This window comes from Zalophus californianus, chromosome X (assembly GCF_009762305.2).
Source record: "Zalophus californianus isolate mZalCal1 chromosome X, mZalCal1.pri.v2, whole genome shotgun sequence".
Classification (NCBI taxonomy): domain Eukaryota; kingdom Metazoa; phylum Chordata; class Mammalia; order Carnivora; family Otariidae; genus Zalophus; species Zalophus californianus.
Window position 1 is genome coordinate 58,944,488 of NC_045612.1, and position 18,712 is coordinate 58,963,199.

Here is an 18,712-nt window from a genome sequence, read left to right on the forward strand (position 1 = left end):
AGAGTTCGTACCTATTCTTCTCAAACTGTTCCAAAAAGTAGAAATGGAAGGAAAGCTTCCAAACTTATTCTACAAAGCCAGCATTAACTTGATTCCAAAACCAAAGACCCCACCAAAAAGGAGAATTACAGGCCAATATCCCTGATGAATGTGGATGCAAAAATTCTCAACAATATACTAGCAAATCACATCCAACAGTACATTAAAAGAATTATTCACCACAATCAAGTGGGATTTATTCCTGGGCTGCAGGGGTGTTCCATATTAACAAAATGATCAACGTGATACACCACCTTAATAAAAGAAAGGATAAGAGCCATATGATTCTCTCAATAGACGCAGAAAAAGCATTTCACAAAATGCAGCATCAATTTTTGATAAAAACCCTCTACCATGTAGGGATAGGGACAACATACCTCAGCATCATAAAAGCAATATACAGAAGATGCACAGCCAATATCATCCTCAATAGGGAAATTCTGAGAGCTTTTCCTCTACAGTCAGGAAGAAGACAGGGATGTCCACTCTCCCCACTGTTGTTTAACAGAGTACTGGAAGTCTTAGCCTCAGCAATCAGACAACAAAAAGAAATAAAAAGCATCCAAATTGGCAAGGAAGAAGTCAAACTTTTACTATTTGCAGATGACATGTCACTCTATGTGGAAAACCCAAAAGACTCCACCAAAAAATTGTTAGAACTAAATACAATTCAGCAACGCCACAGGTTAAATAAAATCAGCATACAGAAATCTGTTGCATTTCTATACTCCAATTATGAAGCAGCAGAAAGAGAAATCAAGGAACGAATCCCATTTATAATTGCACCAAAAACCATAAGATACCTAGGAACAAATCTAACCAAAGAGGTAAAAAATTTGTACCCTGAAAACTATAGAACACTTACGAAAGAAACTGAAAAGGACACAAAGAAGTCGAAAAACATTCCATGCTCAAGGATTGGAAGAACAAACATTTTTAAAATATTTATACTACCGAAAGCAATCAACACATTTAAGGCAATTCCTATCAAATACCACCAGCATTTTTCAGAGTTAGAACAAACAATCCTAAAATTTGTATGGAAACACAATACACTCCAAATAGCCAAAGCAATCCTGAAAAAGAACAGCAAAGCTGGAGGCCTCACGATTCCAGACTTCAAGCTATATTACAGCTTTCAAGCGACATTACAAAGCTGTAGTCATGAAGACAGTATGGTACTGACACAAAGACAGATACACAGATCAATGGAACAGAATAGAAAACCAAGAAATGGACCCACAACTATATGGTCAATTAATCTTGACAAAGCAAGAATATCCAATGGAAAAAAAGTCTTGGGGTGCCTGAGTGGCTCAGTTGGTTGGGTGTCCAACTCTTGAGTCTGGCTCAGGTCATGATCTCAGGGTCATGATATCAAGCCCCCGTGTCAGGCTCCATGTGTAGGTCCTGCTTGAGATTCTCTCTCTCCCTCTGCCCCTTCCTGTTAGCACTCCCATTCCAAAAAGAAAAAAAAAAAGAAAAAGAAAAAAAGACAGTTTCTTCAACAAATGATGTTGAGAAAACTGGACAACCACATGCAGAAGAATGACTGGACCAGTTTCTTACACCATACACAAAAATAAACTCAAAATGGATGAACAACCCTTAATGTGAGACAGGAAACCATCAAAATCCTAGAGGAGATCACAGCAGAAACCTCTCTGACCTGGCTGTAGCAACTTGTTACTAGACATGTCTACATGTCTCCAGAGACAAGGGGAAAAAAAAACAAAAATGAACTATTGGGACTTCATCAAGATAAAAAGCTTCTGCACAGCAAAGGAAACAATCCAGAAAACTAAAATGCAGCCTCCAAAATCAGAGAAGATAACTACAAATGACATATCTGATAAAAGGTTAGTATCCAAAATCTATAAAGAACTTATCAAACTCAACACCCAAAAAACAAACAACACAGTTAAGAAATGGGCAGAAGACATGAACAGACATGTTTCCAAAGAAGACATACAGATGGCTAACAGGCACATGAAAAGATACTCAACATCATTCATCATCAGGGAAATACAAATCAAAACCACAATGAGATACCACTTCACACGTCAAAATGGCTAAAATCAACAACACAAGAAACATCAGGAGTCGGCAAGGATGGAATAAAAGGAACACTTCTGAACTGTTGGTGGGAATCCAAACTGGTGCAGCCACTCTGGAAAACAGTATGGAGGTTCTTCACCAAATTAAAAATAGAACAGCCCCACAACCCAGCAACTGCACTACTAGGTATTTACCCAAAGGATACAAATATATAGATTTGAAGGGGTACATGCACCCCAATGTTTATAACAACATTATCAACAGCAGTCAAAACATGGAAAGAGCCCAAGTCTATTGATATATAAATGCACACACACACCACATCTCCTTTATATACATATCTCTATCTATCTATCTATCTATCTATCTATCTATCTATCTATCTATCTATCTATCTACCTACCTATCTACCTACCTACCTACCTATCTATATCTGCATGGATGCAAGAGAAAAACAAAAATAGAGGAAGAGGGACAAGCCAGGAAACAGACTCTTAACTACTGAGAACAAATTGATGGTTACCAGAGGGGAGGTTGGTGGGGGATAGGTGAAACAGCTGAAGGGGATTAAGGAGTACACTTGTTGTGATGAGCAAAGGGTGTTGTGTGGCAGTGTTGAATCACTGTGTTGTACACCTGAAACTAATATAACACTGTATGCTAACTATACCAGAATTGAAAGTAAATAATAAAAAAATAAATACTGTAAACCAACAGATTAGAAATGAGAGGTGACAGGAGAACACTGTAAAACTCCTATCAGGTTTGTTACTCAGTGACAGGTTTTATAAAAAATTAAGATAGAGGAGGTAGCTGAAATTAGAGACTAAACTCTGATTTTAAATTAGATAATCTATACACAATAGAAAGAGCTTGGACTTGTATTAGGAAAATCTAGGCTATGAATACGTCTACTACTCGTAAGCTCTATGATTTTGGGCAAGTTACTTAGGCTTCTGGCGTTTCAGTCTGTTCATTATGCAATAATTATAATTACATATGCACAAGAGTTTTTTGTTTTGTTTTGCCTTTTGGGTGAGAATTAATAACATATGATATTTATAGCTCTTTACATCACAGTAGGCACAATGTAAAGGGCAGATATTATCATTATTTTCTACTTCCTTATCTCTGAGTTGGTCCTATTTCCTTTGCAATAAAACAATGGGTAGTACCATTCACACTGTACAGATAGACAATCCTGTATTACCCAGTGACTGGTGAGTTTATGTGAATACACTCCTAAAATGGTATTAAACACTCTGTTACCTTCTCAATGATTACAGTAAAACCATAGTAGTATTTGCCTAGAAAGTATAATTGTCACTATTTGGTCTCACAAAGTATCAATTGCCAGTATCTAATATTAAAAAAGTTTTTAGTATTATGATTGGTGTTATTCTACTGTTTCATTCTGAATGTTCTCCTAATATCTAAACTAAATAATAGTGATGGTGGAAGCTAAGACTGATAGGGGTAAATAGCACAAGAAATGGAAAGCCAGTATTTCTTCTATGTAGATACGACTCATACTTATAGCTTGTAAATTGATAGAATCTGGAAAGGCACATTTTTCTCCACCTAATTACAAAGCTCACATTTACAAAGTGATACTAAATGCTTCACTCACCCAACCCACCAGTGTTACTGCACACAACCATATGCAAAGATTGGTATTATGAACAATGCGACAACTAGAAAAAGTCCCAAGTACCCGAGTATCTCACAACCTAAAAAGATATATAGACTACAGATATGAGAAAGAAAAAACATTTATGAAGAAAGCACATAAGTTCAAACTACTCCTAATAATACAATAACATTATTTAAGGAAAGAATGAAAACAAAATTGAATTATTTCAAACAAACCTGAGGTGGATTCTGATTTTATCTTTGTTTCAGAGCTGAGTTCTGTTGTCAAGGGCACTGAGTATTTCAGGCTGTCAGTTGCTTTTGCAGGTATTTCTATTTCAGCAGAATTTCCTAGCTGTTTACCAAAAAGATTTTTCCTTCATAAGTAAATCATTTTGCTAAAACAAAACATCTTAAAAACGTATAGTATGCAAAGATATTATGTTCCTTCATCTCCTTTCATTCTATCCTTGACCTCTGTTCAGGGCTCCCATTATAAGCCAATCCCCCACCCCAACCAACAAAATCAAATGTCTACCTTTTTGGTCCATTTAAACTCTACCTTAGATTTTTCTTTAGGTTTAGGAAATGACTCTTTTTTGTTGATTTTTGTCCACAATGATTTAACTGCTTCATAAATTTGCTGGCTTGTAGTATATGCCTTTTTCCCAGTTACCTAATTAAAACAAGAAGTGAGTCAAATAAAATATATTTTTAAAAGTCAAAATAACAAATATTAAAAAAATTATGTCAGGTATTTTATGTAAACAATCAGGTCAGAATCAATAGTAAAGATATAAATCTCTAGATCATATAACAGAAAACCCCATTTTCTAAATCTTGTATGAAAACTTACTTGCCTCATGTAAAAGGCTAAAAAAATGTATAGTTAGTATAACACCAACAGCGAATCCTAAAGTAACTATGACTTTGGGTGATAATGTGTCAATGTAGGCTTATCAATTTCAACATATGTACCACCCTAATGGGGGATGTTGAAAAGGGATGTTGATAATGGAGGATGCTGAGCATGTGTGGGAACAGGGGGTGTATGGGAAATCTCTGTACCTTCTGCTTAATTTTGTTGTGAACCTAAAACTGCTCTTAGAAAAATAAATTCTTAAAAATGTATAGTTTGCATTCACACTGTAATATGTGAACTTAAAACTATGTTTATTTAACAGAAGTTTGGGAAAGACAGCTTGAGATAATCAGAAAATAAGATTTTAAGATGCTATGAAGTTAATACTTTTGTTCAAATTTTCTGGCGCTTTCTCCTGTCATAAAGTATTAATGTATTTCTCCAGAGAATAATACTCTCTCTTGGTAGAAACATAAAATACAAATGAACTACAAACACACCAAAGCAGAGGCAAGGATGGTGAGTGAATTCCTGACGCTGCTCTTACTTTCATTCATATCTCTTTCCCTTTAAAAATCTCCTTATTCCCTCTTTCTGTTCTTTCCCCATCTTTTTGTTCCTTATGGCTAAAGTAATTTCAATAGCTATTGACTTTTCAAGTTTTAAAGAGGTTTTGGACGCTTTCCAGGATTATACTTTTTATAAACATGAACTTATAAAACTTGTAAAAACTGTGACTTTCTTGCTTAAAATAGAATTTGTTTGCTAAGTATATACTTACAATTAAGAAAAATAAATCAAACCACTAATATAAAGGAAGTCTTCTTCCTCCCCACAGTGTAACTTTGGTCACAGCTGTGTGGCTATTCTTCCTGAGGTTTTCCTTATATGTGCATTAGATACACACACACATTTTAAAACAAATGGAATGTTGATACTTATATACCTCTACCAAAAAGGATGAGGTAGACTTTAGATTTATATGCACTGATATGGATTTCCATGAACCACTGAAAAGACGAGATTAGAGAACAGATTCTACACTACAATCTCAATTATGTTTTAAATTAAATTTTAAAATAAACTACACACATATACACTTAGCTTGTTTCCTTTTTAAAAACACAAATAGGATCACACTATACATAGTGAGATTTGATAGTTTAAAAGCTTAATAATTTGTCAGAGATGTTTCCATATCAGTTTATATACCTGGGATCTGCTTCTTTTATAATAGCTGCACAGTTAGTATTCTACAATGGATATGCCACGGTTAGTTTAATAAATCCCCTATTTTGGGTAATATGGGATGTTTCTCTTTTTTGGGCAATTATAAGTATGCTGTGATTAGCATTCTTACACATACAGTTGGGACCACACATCTTTGTGGTATTTCCTGGTACAAATTCTGTGAAATACCTGGATTAAAGATTATATACATTTTAATTTTTGATAATATTGCCACATTGCCTCCATAAAGTCAGCAATACACTGTAGTACTTTATACTCCCACCAAAAGTGTGTTTTCCTACCCCATTTACCAGAAGCAGACTCATAGTAATAACTATGAGTCTTTTAAATCTTTATCAAATTGAAAGACTAAAAGCCAATATCTAAATGATCTCTAAATTTGCATTTATTTGATTGCTGATAAAGTTAAGCATCCTTCATATTAGGCCATTTATGTTTCTTATTTTGTGGATTGCTTGTTTGTTTACTTTCTTCATTTTCTTAGACAGCCTTTATCTTTTTCCTATCAATTTATAGGAAGGCCATTATTTAGTCCTTTGTTATAGATGTTGCAAATAGTTTTCCCAGTTTTAATTTACCCATTAACTTTGTAAATGTTATATTGTGATCAGAAGAAACATATTTATTTTGATGTAGTAAAATACATTAATCTTTTTGATGGTTTCTGGATTGTGTTTTGCTTAAGAGGGCCCTTCCTATCTCAACATTACAGAGGTATTTACCTTCTTTCTTCTAATATTTTTATAGTATTATATTTTATGATTAGATCTTTAGTCCACCTGAAATTTATTTTTGCAAGGTCTAAGATTTTTTTCCAAAAAGCCAATTATTCCAACACGTCTGGAATAACCAACCCATCCTTTCTTTACACACTGATCTGAAATGCCACCTTTACTATACCCTCCCCTTACCCCACAATATATACAAAGACATACTTGATGTATTTGTTTTTGGATATTCTCTTTTGTTTTTTTGTTTTTTTTTTTTTTTTGGTCTATTTTATTGTCTATGCTAGCATAGTTACCAATACATGGTAAATGGACAACAAATACTGGTTGAATGAATGTCATACTCCCTACAAATCGAAGAATTCTGTAAGAACTAAATTAAACTTCTAAATTTGGGAACATATGCTATATGCCAATATTCAGTCCTTTCATCTAGAAACAAGATATATCTCTAAATGTATTCAAATTTTTTAAAAATGCCTTTCACTGAAGTTTAATAGTTTTTTTCTTTTTAAATTTTATTGTTATGTTATGTTAATCACCATACATTCCATCATTAGTTTTTGATGTAGTGTTCCATGATTCATTGTTTGCATATAACACCCAGTGCTCCATTCAATACGTGCCCTCTTTAATACCCATCACCAGGCTAACCCATCCCCCACCCCCCTCCCCTCTAGAACCCTCAGTTTGTTTCTCAGAGTCCATAGTCTCTCATGGTTCATCTCCCCCTCCAATTCCCCCTCCTTCATTTTTCCCTTCCTACTACAGATTAATAGTTTTTAATAAACAGATCTTAGAACATTATTTGATAAGTTTATTCCTAGGTATTTTATAGTTTTCAAAGACAGATTACTTGATACTCTTTATTAAAGTTAATAATGAAAACAGTATGAGGAAAACAATAAAAAGCAAAAAGTAATCCCATCTTGAAATATATTTCCAAAATGGTAAATAACTGGAAGTGACTTATTTTTCAAAGAGCCTTCTAGACTACCATTTTGTGATTTTTTTATGTCAAAGACCTCTTGGAGAATCTCCTGAAAGGTACGGGCCCTTTCCTTAAGAAACTACCCATATAGCAGAAGAGCTCTCATTTGATATCCTTTTAAGACACTTGTCTGATTAAGTAAAGGTGTCTTAAAAATGTATAATAAATGATGTTCATAGAATGCTGAATATTCACCGAAAGCAGGTACTCTCAAATATATCTAAGTACTGTCTTTGACAAGTGATTTGTGCACTTACCAAGAATCAGTTGTATTTATTTCTAAGTCTCTATATCAGTTTTACTATAATTAAAAAAAATAAATGTAACATAATAGGATGAAATATGAGTGTGAAGAGAATTGTTGTCTACAGGAAAATTAAGTTAAATGCTTTGTAAAGACTAAAAAATGATTTACCAAACTACTGTTAAATTAGAGGTGGGCAAGTCAACTGTTAAAGGCTGGGAGAAATAATAACAATTTAAGAGGATTCTGCACTCATATTATTTTAAAAATGTTTTTAAGTGTTCATTCTATTTAAAGGAAATCTAAACTGAAAACAGTAGAAGACATACTACATGTAGTATGTCTATGGCTAACTATAAGACAGATGCCATGATCTTCAACTAGGAGACCCAGACTCATAGAAAATACTTACTTCAAAAGAGAAAAATGGACACACATTTATGTTATAATTTGAAATAAAATATTTAAGGTCCATATTTATGACTTTTAAAAACTTTCCACTTTAACATTTTTAATGAATTGTTAACTACTGGTCCCAATAATACCAAATTAGAAGGTATCTATTGTATATATAAAATTTTTCATAGTTTCATGTGCTGGAGTCACTCCTAAGCCTATCATGGATCTCAGGTTAAGAATCCATGTTATATATATATAGAATCCAGCAGATATTACACATGGCATTGTTATATGCCAAAGGAAAAGCAAGGGTCTCAACTCTAGGAATTTCAGTAACAATCAGTATTTAACCATAGAAAAACTTTCAGGATTCGCACATTAATATCTTTTATCATAGAAATTTTTATTTGAAGTTCAGGAATTCTTCTGTTTTTATTTTCCTTCTGTTAGAGTAAAATTAAGTTTAATACTTTATTCTTAAAATTAAAAATAAGATGTATTATCCTGTTATTATGAAACTATATCTGCCTATTCACCCATCTATCTTTCTACCTCTATATATGCATAAAGAAATGTCTAGACAACATTCTACCAAATGTTAACACTGATATTTTTCTGGATGAAAGAATTCCAGATGGTTAATTGTTTTTTTTCCCTATACTTTTCTATAATGCTTAAATTATTTAAGGATGAATAGTTACCAATTTTATTTAAAAAAAAACATTAAGGCATTACTCTAAACAAACAAAAAGATTGAGTGGCAGCATTACATACTGAGAAGAGAAATGGACAGGGAAACAGAAGACAACCCTGGACAAAATCAGTCACTGTGAAACTTCTCTGGGCCACAGTTTTCTTATCAGTAAATGAGAAAATGAGGAAGTTGAATGTAATAAACTCGGAAGTTTCTTTCAGCATGAATATGATATGAATTGAAGTGGCTAATTCCTATATAAATTCTCAGGAAAGATTTATAAAAAATAAGTTGATCATTTTGGACCAAGTGTCTCAACTATAACTAGATTTAATGAATAATGCCCTCTTTGCTATAAACTTTTATAGCTTCATCACATTACAAACTACATAGGGCACTATATTCTTGTCATTCTTAAAATACTGAGTAGGCAGTTTTATCTACATCAATAATTAGGGAGATGTAGTAATGAGAATCCAAGTACAGAAAATTCTTCTGGTAACACTACACAGTGCTTCAAGTGTGAGGGGAAATGTTAAGTGTTGGTAATTAAGAAAAGAAGGAAAGGAAGAAAATACTGCATTACCCAAAGCTCTCCTTCTCAATCTGAATATGTATTAAAAGTAAAATACTGGCACAAACTGTTCAAATCATTAGGAGAATGTTTGGATTTGTAGGTAAGCTCATAAGAAAATGACAAAACAGCTATAATATGGACTCATGGAAAATGTTACTTAGTTCTAGGTGGTATCAAAATTGAATTTGTATATATGATTTTTTTTTTTTAACCTTCAGAAGCCGCTGTTATCTACCAGTTTGCTGATTCTTATACTAATCTGATGAACTGACAGCATCCAGCAGGTATAATTTTCTGTTAATTAAAAACTGAATTTCACATAGCTCAGCAATGGAGTGGTATTTCTCCCCATAAATTCTAATTGTGTCTCTGAACCCAATCCTCAAAGCAGCATTTATATTTTTGAATTATATTTCAACAAATTTATCCTATTTGTGATGATCATGTAATTAAGAATGGCATTTACCATGCTGAAATGTAATGTGATTTTGCCAAAGTAAGAGTTGATGCTCACTTTATTTCTCTGGAAATTAAACGTTGCAGATACTTAGGTCATTTAAATATTGTCACACTAAGAGTTTAAACAAATACTGAAATGTAGCTATCTAAAAGGAACTTACCTTTGCAATTATTACTGACTGAACTGGGTAGCAAACAGTTGCTCCGAAAGTGGCCAGTCCCAGTGGATAAGCAATTTTCTTAAACCTAGAACCTATGAAATTCAAACAAACTATTAAACTCCAAACAGATGCTAGCAGAGACTTGATGTTTTTATAACTTTAATGTTCTCTTTGTTCCCTTTCAAGTCATTATCCTATGTCAATTTATTCTTTAGATAATAATACTAATCAAAATGGTAGCTAAAAAATCCTTAAGGATCACAATTCAACTAATATCTCTCAGTTGTCATGTCCAATTTTAGAAAAGTATTCTCAATTTAAAATTGATAATTAGCTACACAAAGGGAGTTGATGATTTTCTTCTTTTTTAAAACTAGGTATTTTTTTCATGTCCTAAGAAACTCAAAGTTGTAAGCACATTTTTTTTTCAAGTATCTAATAGGGCATGGTAATACAAAGAATTGATGAACTACTATACTTGTGACACCATGTTAAAGCGATATGGACTCTCTTTACATATCCTGTTTTGATTAAGTCCTCAGGAACATGAAAGATCCAACTAACTAATCAGTTAAGGACTTTAAAAGGTCTATAACTCTTTCATGTCACTGATTTAAAATACAGAAGTAATAATTTAATAACTGCAGGTAACTTGAGATAATGTATGCATTTCCAAAAGTTCCTAAACTAAGAGACATTTTCAAACTTCTTAAAGATGTATTTATTTTAGAGAGAGAAAAAGAGAGAGAGTACAAGCAAGGGGAAGAAGAAAAAGGAGAGAAGCAGACTCCACCTCCCTCTCCCCACCTCCCCCCTTCCAGGGCTCAATCCCACAACCCTGAGATCATGACCTGACCCAAAATAAAGAGTCAGACACTTAACTGACTGAGCTAACCAGGCGCCCCCAAACTTTTTTTTTTTTTTACAACAAAATCCTTAAAAAAAAATCTTCCCAAATACAATCTCACTAGTAACTTCATATAGCCATAGCTTAGGTCCAACAGACCACTGGTTCAAAACAATATGTATCTTAAATGCTTGATTGGATACCTTGGACTCTAAATATGAGCTGGGCATTTAGATGATGGGCTTTCTAGTTGGGATAAGTACTTTTTTTCTCTGAAACAGCTCTTACAACCCTTACTTTAAAAATGGAATGGCCTATTTGATATATCAGTAAAGACTAAGGTGAAAAGTAACTAGCGATGTTTGCAGGCAATGTTAATGAAAGATAAAAAGATAGAAACAAGAGCTATTTATTTCTGTGTCTGGTTTACCTATTCGTAAGGAGGCCTACAGTCTACGAGACTGAACTTGGTAGAGGTGGGTAGGTAGGCTGCTTCAATCTCTAATTTAGCTTTCCTTTGGTTTTAGACTAGTTTGTGTGGTTCTGTGAAAGAGGGTCTAGATCTGTTAAAACATATAAGTTAGGAAAAAAAAAACATGTCTTAAGTTGCTCCTTTACTCAGGTCCTGCTCACTAATTATTCTAGTATCTATAGTTTGATTCTTGATTTTATTGACCTAACGTCTCTTAATGCAAGTTTCCTTGACTCAGCCAAATTCCCCTAATTGTGCTGCTTCTAACCTTGGAAAGTAGCATTTTTTTTTTCTTGATGTGTCATTTTAAATATTAAAAAAAAAGACTTACATTCATCTTCTCTTTACTTGTTATGAAGGGCCAGTCTAACAAAACATAAATTTCATTTGGATTCAATAGCCCTACTCCCATAAGTAGGAAAGGACTCTAGACACAGCCACTAACAAGTTATGTACCAAGAAATCACTAAGTGATTGCCCTTCTCTGGACCTCTATATGTAGCTAATGGGGTTAGACTAAATCAACAGCTTTCAAACATTTTTTGACCATGACTCAGAATAAATTTTACAATATGACCTATGACCTATCTTACACAGACACACACACGCTCCATGGAAAGAACTTTCACACTATTTACCCATACTAAGTACAGAACACTCTGGTATTTGTTGTTCTCCTCTATTTTATTTTTTTAATAAAATGTCTCCTGAGATTCATGCTTATTTATTCACTATGCTTATTTCATTACCTAATAGGTTGAGATCCCTATTTGAAAAACAGTAGGTTAGATTATTCTAGCTCTGACATTTAGAAACAATGTGAATGACCTAAGAAACATATTCTTTTGCAAGTGGATTATGAGTTTCTTACTGAAAACTGATTAGTATGTTCTTCTTTGAGTCTTATATGCTACAAAGAGTGATCTTGGTTTTCATTTTTTTTCCTAATAAGTAATTTATAATATGTATCCAAGTGAAAGTTGTTCACAGTGTTAGAATTAAAAATGGGATATCAGTAGCCATTAATATTAGCTATAGGGAGAGTGTTAGATCTATTGGGATGAGATATATGAGCTAGTTAGAATGTTGGAATGTTCTTATAATTCACAAAGGTTTTGTATCTGATTGGGTATACTTGAGTTGAGACTACTTTAAGGACTAAAACTGGGCAAACCAACCATAAGGTATCTGATATTTGATTCCAGTCAGAGCTGTGACTTTGAAACACATGTAATTTAGTTTGGGAACAATGATTGGTAACTGAGTTGTGGATAGAAGATGAATGGAAGGTGACCAAAATGGCTACTAACCAGAGAACTGTACCAGTTTAGTAAGGACTTCAGTGAGGAAGAGAGGCAGTAATGCCTACTGAGAATTTCCATACTCAGAGGTAGAAGATGGGAAAGTACAAAATTTGCCACGTATTTATGAAAGACAGTTATATAATAGTGTGCAGAAAAGAGTTCACATAGTATCTCAAGACTGCCATTATTAGAAAGTCCTGCTTGCAAGGTTCGCTCTCGGTTGGCATCTGGGGACTTCTCTGGTAAACAGTTCCATACAATGATAGAAAACATTCTCTGAATGATAAGAGTGAAGCACTGTGCTTAAACTGTTGAAAGAATATGGTTTATGCTGAGTAATTACTTTCCTTCTAGTCTGGAATTCTGGACATGCTAGAGAGAGTGTGTTTATGTGACCAGCTACTAGTACTAACCTTGACTGCTCAGTCTCTAATGAGCTTCCTTGGCTGACAACATCCTACATGTATTATCATAATTCATTAGTGAAGAATTAAGTACATCTTATATGACTCCACTGGAAGAAGATCCTTAGAAGCTTGTACCTGGTTTCTTACAAGCTTTGCCCCATTTGCCTTTTCCCTTTTCTGATTTTACTTTGCAATCTTTCACAGTAATAAGGCCTATGACTATAGGTTGAGTCTTCTAAGTTGTCCTACTTAACCAAACACGCGGGTAGTCTTGGGGACCCTCTACAAAAGTGGTAGAGTGAGAGGGAATGACAAAGTTCGTAGAGATACAGGATAAAAAGAGAGAAAAAAGAAATCAAGCATATCAAGCCTCATGTGCTGAATGAGAGTAATGAGTTGTCTACTTTCGCAAATTCCATTCTGAGGTGGCTGATGTTGGTTCTAGCAATCTTGGTCAGGATGAGATGATGAGAGAATAAAATATTTTTCTGATACCAGCATCTCTATCTCAAATCCTTAATATAGCCCCAGAATATGAATGGTCATCATAAAGCAGAGAAAACAAGTTTGAGTGGTTAGCATACATTTTAACATTAACATAAAATTCCCAAAGTCTTTTTTTTTTTTGATAGCTAGAGACTCTGAAAATGTTTACATATTTTTCTTTTATTTAAAGATTTTATTTATTTATTTGAGAGAGAGAGAGCATGAGCAGTGGGGAGGGGCAGTGGGAGAGGGAGCAGCAGACTCCCCGCTGAGCAGGGAGCCCGACACAGGGCTCGATCCCAGGATCCCAGGATCATGATGTAAGCCAAAGGCAGATGAGATGCTTAACCAACTGAGCCACCCAGGCACCCTTGAAAATCTCGTTTAAAAAGGAGTAGCGGAAGATGGTGGTAGAGTAGGAAGACACTAGGCTTGCCTTATCCCACGAACACAAATAGATAACTATTAAATAATCCTAAATACTCCAGAAATTGACCTGAAGACTGGCAGAGAAACCTCCACAATTAAAGGGAAAGAAAAGGCCATATCAAAGAAGGTAGGAAGTGTGGGGATGTGGTTTAGGGGAGAAATCGATCCTAGCTGCTGCAGAGGAGAGGGAGCCATGGTCTAGAGAAGGGTGAGACAGAAAGGAACACACAGGGAAATGGACAAGAAGGCTTCCCCAAAGCCAATGGCTTGGAGAATGAGAGGGACTGAATTTTGTTGAATTCTATCAACCAGTAGGGCTTAACACCTGGAGATTTAAAGATCAGCAGGCTTGGCTGGGATAGTCTGGAGGATACTGTCCAGCTCCTGGAGAGAAGGCAGGTAAACAACCAGGAGGGCAGAAAGTGTGGAAACAGTGATCTGAAGAGGGCCTGGGGCACAGAGTGGGGAGATTATTTGCACTTCTCAGAGTGCATCTCTGACAGGCAACATTCAGAAAGATACCACTCCAGGAACAAAGGAGCTGGCCAGCACCATTTTCATCCTCTGCCTTTCGGCGTAAGTACACAGCTACTGGCAGGAAGTAGTGCAGCACCAACAGTACTTGCCTAACTTATATACAACAAGCCCTAACCCCTGCACACTGGTGAAGCTGCTCTTTTCAGACATGCTTGCCTCAGTCCCACCATGGTGGGACCCTCCCCCAGAAGACCAGTAGAAACCCCCTACCCACACCACATGTACCAACCAGTGAGTTCTACAGGGCTTCAGTTCTGGTGGAGGTGGTGACATGTCTCATTTCACAAGCATACCAGAGCACACTTAATTTAAACTTGCCATATTCAGGCCAGGGACCAAAACCTCCAAGAGCAGCCAAACAGCCACTGCACACGACTGGCCTAAAGGACAGAGCAGCCAAAACACAAGAGCAGAGTACACGCAGCACATACTGGAGATACACCCTAAAGGGCCAGGCTATAGGAACTACATGGCCTCTTCCTCATAAGGCCATTACTCTCAGGAGTAGAAGAATGACTGGCTTTTTTTTTCTTTTTTTTAATTAATTTATTTGAGAGAGAACAAATGTGAGAGGGGGAAGGGGCAGAGGGAGAGGGAGAGAGAATACCAAACAAACTCCCCACTGAGCACGGAGCTGAGATCATGACCTGAGCTGAAATCAAGAGTCAGACACTTAAGCAACTGAGCCACCCAGGTACCCCATGGTCAGCTTTTTGAACACAGAGAAAAAAAGCAGAGACTTAGAGAAAATGCAAAGATCGAAGAAATGATCTCAAATGCAAGAACAAAACAAGTCCGTGGCAGAGATCTAAGCAAAAACAGATGTACGTAACAGGCTTGATGTAGAATTTATAGGAACAATCATAAGGATATTCACTGGGCTTGAGAAAATAATAGAAAATACAGGTAAGAAGTTATCACAGAGATAAAAGAGTTAACAAAGAATTGATCAGAGATGAAAAGTGCAATAGATGAGATTGGAAACAAGCTTGATGCAATGAACAGGCTGGAAGAAGTAGAGGAATGAATTAGTGACCTCAAAGACAAAGTAATGAAAATTCATTAAGATGAACAAAAGAGAATTATGAAACACAAGAATAGACTAGGGGTACTCAGTGACTCCATTAAATGTAATAACATTCATATTATAAGTCCCAGAAAATGGAGAGAAAAGGGGGCAGAAAGTTTATCTGAAGAAATAATAGCTGAAAACATCCTAAATCTGGGAAAGGAAACAGACATCCAGAACCAGGAGACACAGAGAATTCCCATCTAAATCAATAGAAGAAGGCCTATACCAAGACATATTGTAATTAAAACTGCAAAATATAGTGATAAAGAAGATAATCTTGAAAGCAGTAAGAGAAAAGAAGTCCTTAACTTACAAGGGAAAACCCATAAGGCTGGTTCGAGATTTCTAAATGGAAACTTTGCAAGCCAGAAGGGAGTGACATAACATATTCTAAGTCCTAAATAGGAAAAATGTGAAACCAAGAATACTCTATCCAGCAAGGCTATCACTCAGAATAGAAGAGATAAAGACTTTCCAAAACAAAAACTAAAAGAGTTCCTGACCATTAAACCATTATTAAATATTAAAGGGGACTCTGAGTGGAAAGGAGACCAAATGTGACAAAAACAAGAAAGGATCAGAAAAAATCTCTATAAACAAAGACAAAACAGGTAATAAAATGGCAATAAAGACATATCTATCAGCAATTGCTTTGAATTTAAATGGAATAAATGCTGTAATCCGAACACATAGGGTGTCAGAATGGATTTAAAAAGACCCATCTATATGCTGCCTACAATGGACTCATTTTAAACCTAAAGACACCTGCAGATTGAAAATGAGCAGATGGAGAAACATTTATCATGCAAACCGATACCAAAAGAAAACCATAGTAGCAATATTAGACTTCAAAACAAAGACTGTAAGGTCACTATATAATAATAAAGGGGACAATCTAAAAAGAAGATGAAACAATCATAAATAATTATGCACCCACATGGGAGCACCCAAATATATAAAACAGTAGCAAACATAAAAGAACTAATTGACAATAACACAATAATATTAGGGGATTTTAACACCCCATTTACATCAATGGACAGAGCCCATCTAAACAGATAAACAACAAGGATACAATGGCTTTGAATAACACACTGGACCAGGTGGACTTAACAGATATATTCAGATCATTCCATCCTAAAACAGCATAATATACATTCTTTTCAAGTGTACATGGAACATTTTCCACAACAGATCACATATTGTGTTACAAAACGGGCCTCAAAAATATCAAAAGATTGAACTCATCCCATGCACCTCTTCTGACCACTATGAAACTGGAAGGCAACCAAAAGAAAAAATTTGGAATGACCACAAATACGTAGAAGTTAAACAATATGCTGCTAAACAATGAATGAGCCAATGGGGAAATTAACAAAGAAATTTAAAAATATAACAGAAACAATGAAAATGAAAACCAATGGTCCAAAACCTTGGTATACAGCAAAAGCAGTCCTAAGAGGGAAGGATATAGGAACACAGGCCTACCTTAAGAAGCAAGAAAAATCTCAGATAAAAAAATCTAACCTTACACAAAGGAGGAGCTACAAAAAGAACACCTGAAATGAGCAGAAGGAAGGAAATAATAAAGATTAGAGAAAAAAATAAATGATACTTAAACTAAAGAAAAAAAAAACAATAGAACAGATCAAGGAAACCAGGAACTGGTTCTTTGAAAAAATTAGTAAAACTGATAAACCTCCAACCAGACTTATGAAAAAGAAAAAGGGAAGAACCCAAATTAATAAAACAAATGAGAAAGGAGAAATAACAACCAACACCACAGAAATACAAAACATTGTAAGAAAATATTATGAAAATCTTTATGCCAACGAACTGGACAACGTGGAAGAGATGGATAAACTTGTAGAAACATATAAACTACCAAAACGGAAACAGGAAGAAACAGAAAACTTGAACAGATCAATAACCTGTAAAGAAATTGAATCAGTAATCAAAAAAACTCCCAACAAACAAGTTGAGGGCCAGATGACTTCATGGGCAAATTCTACCAAACACTTAAAGAAGAGTTAATACCTATTCTCAAACTACTCCAAAAAATAGAAAAGGAAGGAAAACCTAAAAATTCATTCTATGAGGCTAGCATTACCTTGATATCAAAACCAGATAAAGACCCCAGTAAAAAGAGAATTATAGGCCTGATGAATATGGATGCAAAAATTCTCAATAAAATATTAGCAAACCAAATCCAAAAATATATTAAAGAAATCAGTCACTGCAATCAAGTGGGATTTATTCCTGGTTGGAAGGGTGGATTGATATTTACAAATCAAACAACAAGATACACATCAATAAATGTTAATGAAAGAAAGGATAAGAACCTTTCAAAACATGCAGAAAAAACATTTGACAAAATAGCACCTCCATTCATGACAAAAACCCTCAACAAAGTAGGGTTCGAGGGAATATACTCAACATAATAAAGGACACATATGAAAAAAACCATAGCTAATAGCATCCTAAATGGCAATAACTTTGAGCTTTGCCTCTATGATCAGGAACAAGACAGTGACATCACCTCTCACCACTATTTTTAAACATAGTACAGGAAGTCTTAGTCACACCAATCAGACAGCAAAAAGAAACAGAAGGCATCCAAACCGGCAAGAAGTAAAATTTACATTATTTGCAGATGACATGGTAACATATATATAGAAAACCTGAAAGCCTCCACCAAAAAACTGCTAGAACTGACAGACAAATTTAGTAAAGTCGCAGGTACAAAATCAATATACAGAAATCTGTGCATCTGCACCAATAACAACACAGAAGACAGTAAGATAACTAGGAATATTTTTTCATGTATCTGATGGCCATTTGTATGTCCTGTTTGGAGAAATGCCTGTTCATGTCTTCTGCCCATTTTTGCTTGAATTATTCTTTTGGTGTTGAGTTTGATAAACTCTATAGATTATGGATACTAGCCCTTTAACTGATAAGACATTTGCAAATATCTTCTCCCATTCTGTGAGTTGTCTTTTGGTTTTGTCGACTGTTTCCTCTGCTGTGCAAAAGCTTTTTATCTTGATGAAGTCCCAATAG

At 34.9% G+C, this 18,712-nt stretch overlaps 1 protein-coding gene across 2 annotated transcripts in view; it reads right to left on the reverse strand.

Annotated features, from left to right (window-relative positions):
• Positions 1–18,712, reverse strand: part of APOOL (apolipoprotein O like) — a 123,047-nt gene that overhangs the window by 16,768 nt on the left and 87,567 nt on the right. Inside the window, exons 6-8 of one of the 2 annotated variants that reach the window (XM_027609644.1) lie at positions 10,096–10,187; positions 4,292–4,405; positions 3,967–4,084 (exon numbers count right to left, since the gene is read on the reverse strand). In XM_027609644.1, the coding sequence (XP_027465445.1) occupies positions 3,967–4,084; positions 4,292–4,405; positions 10,096–10,187 (324 nt within the window). The remainder of the gene's footprint in view (positions 1–3,966; positions 4,085–4,291; positions 4,406–10,095; positions 10,188–18,712) is intronic. The other variant, XM_027609646.1, reaches the window with a different exon arrangement.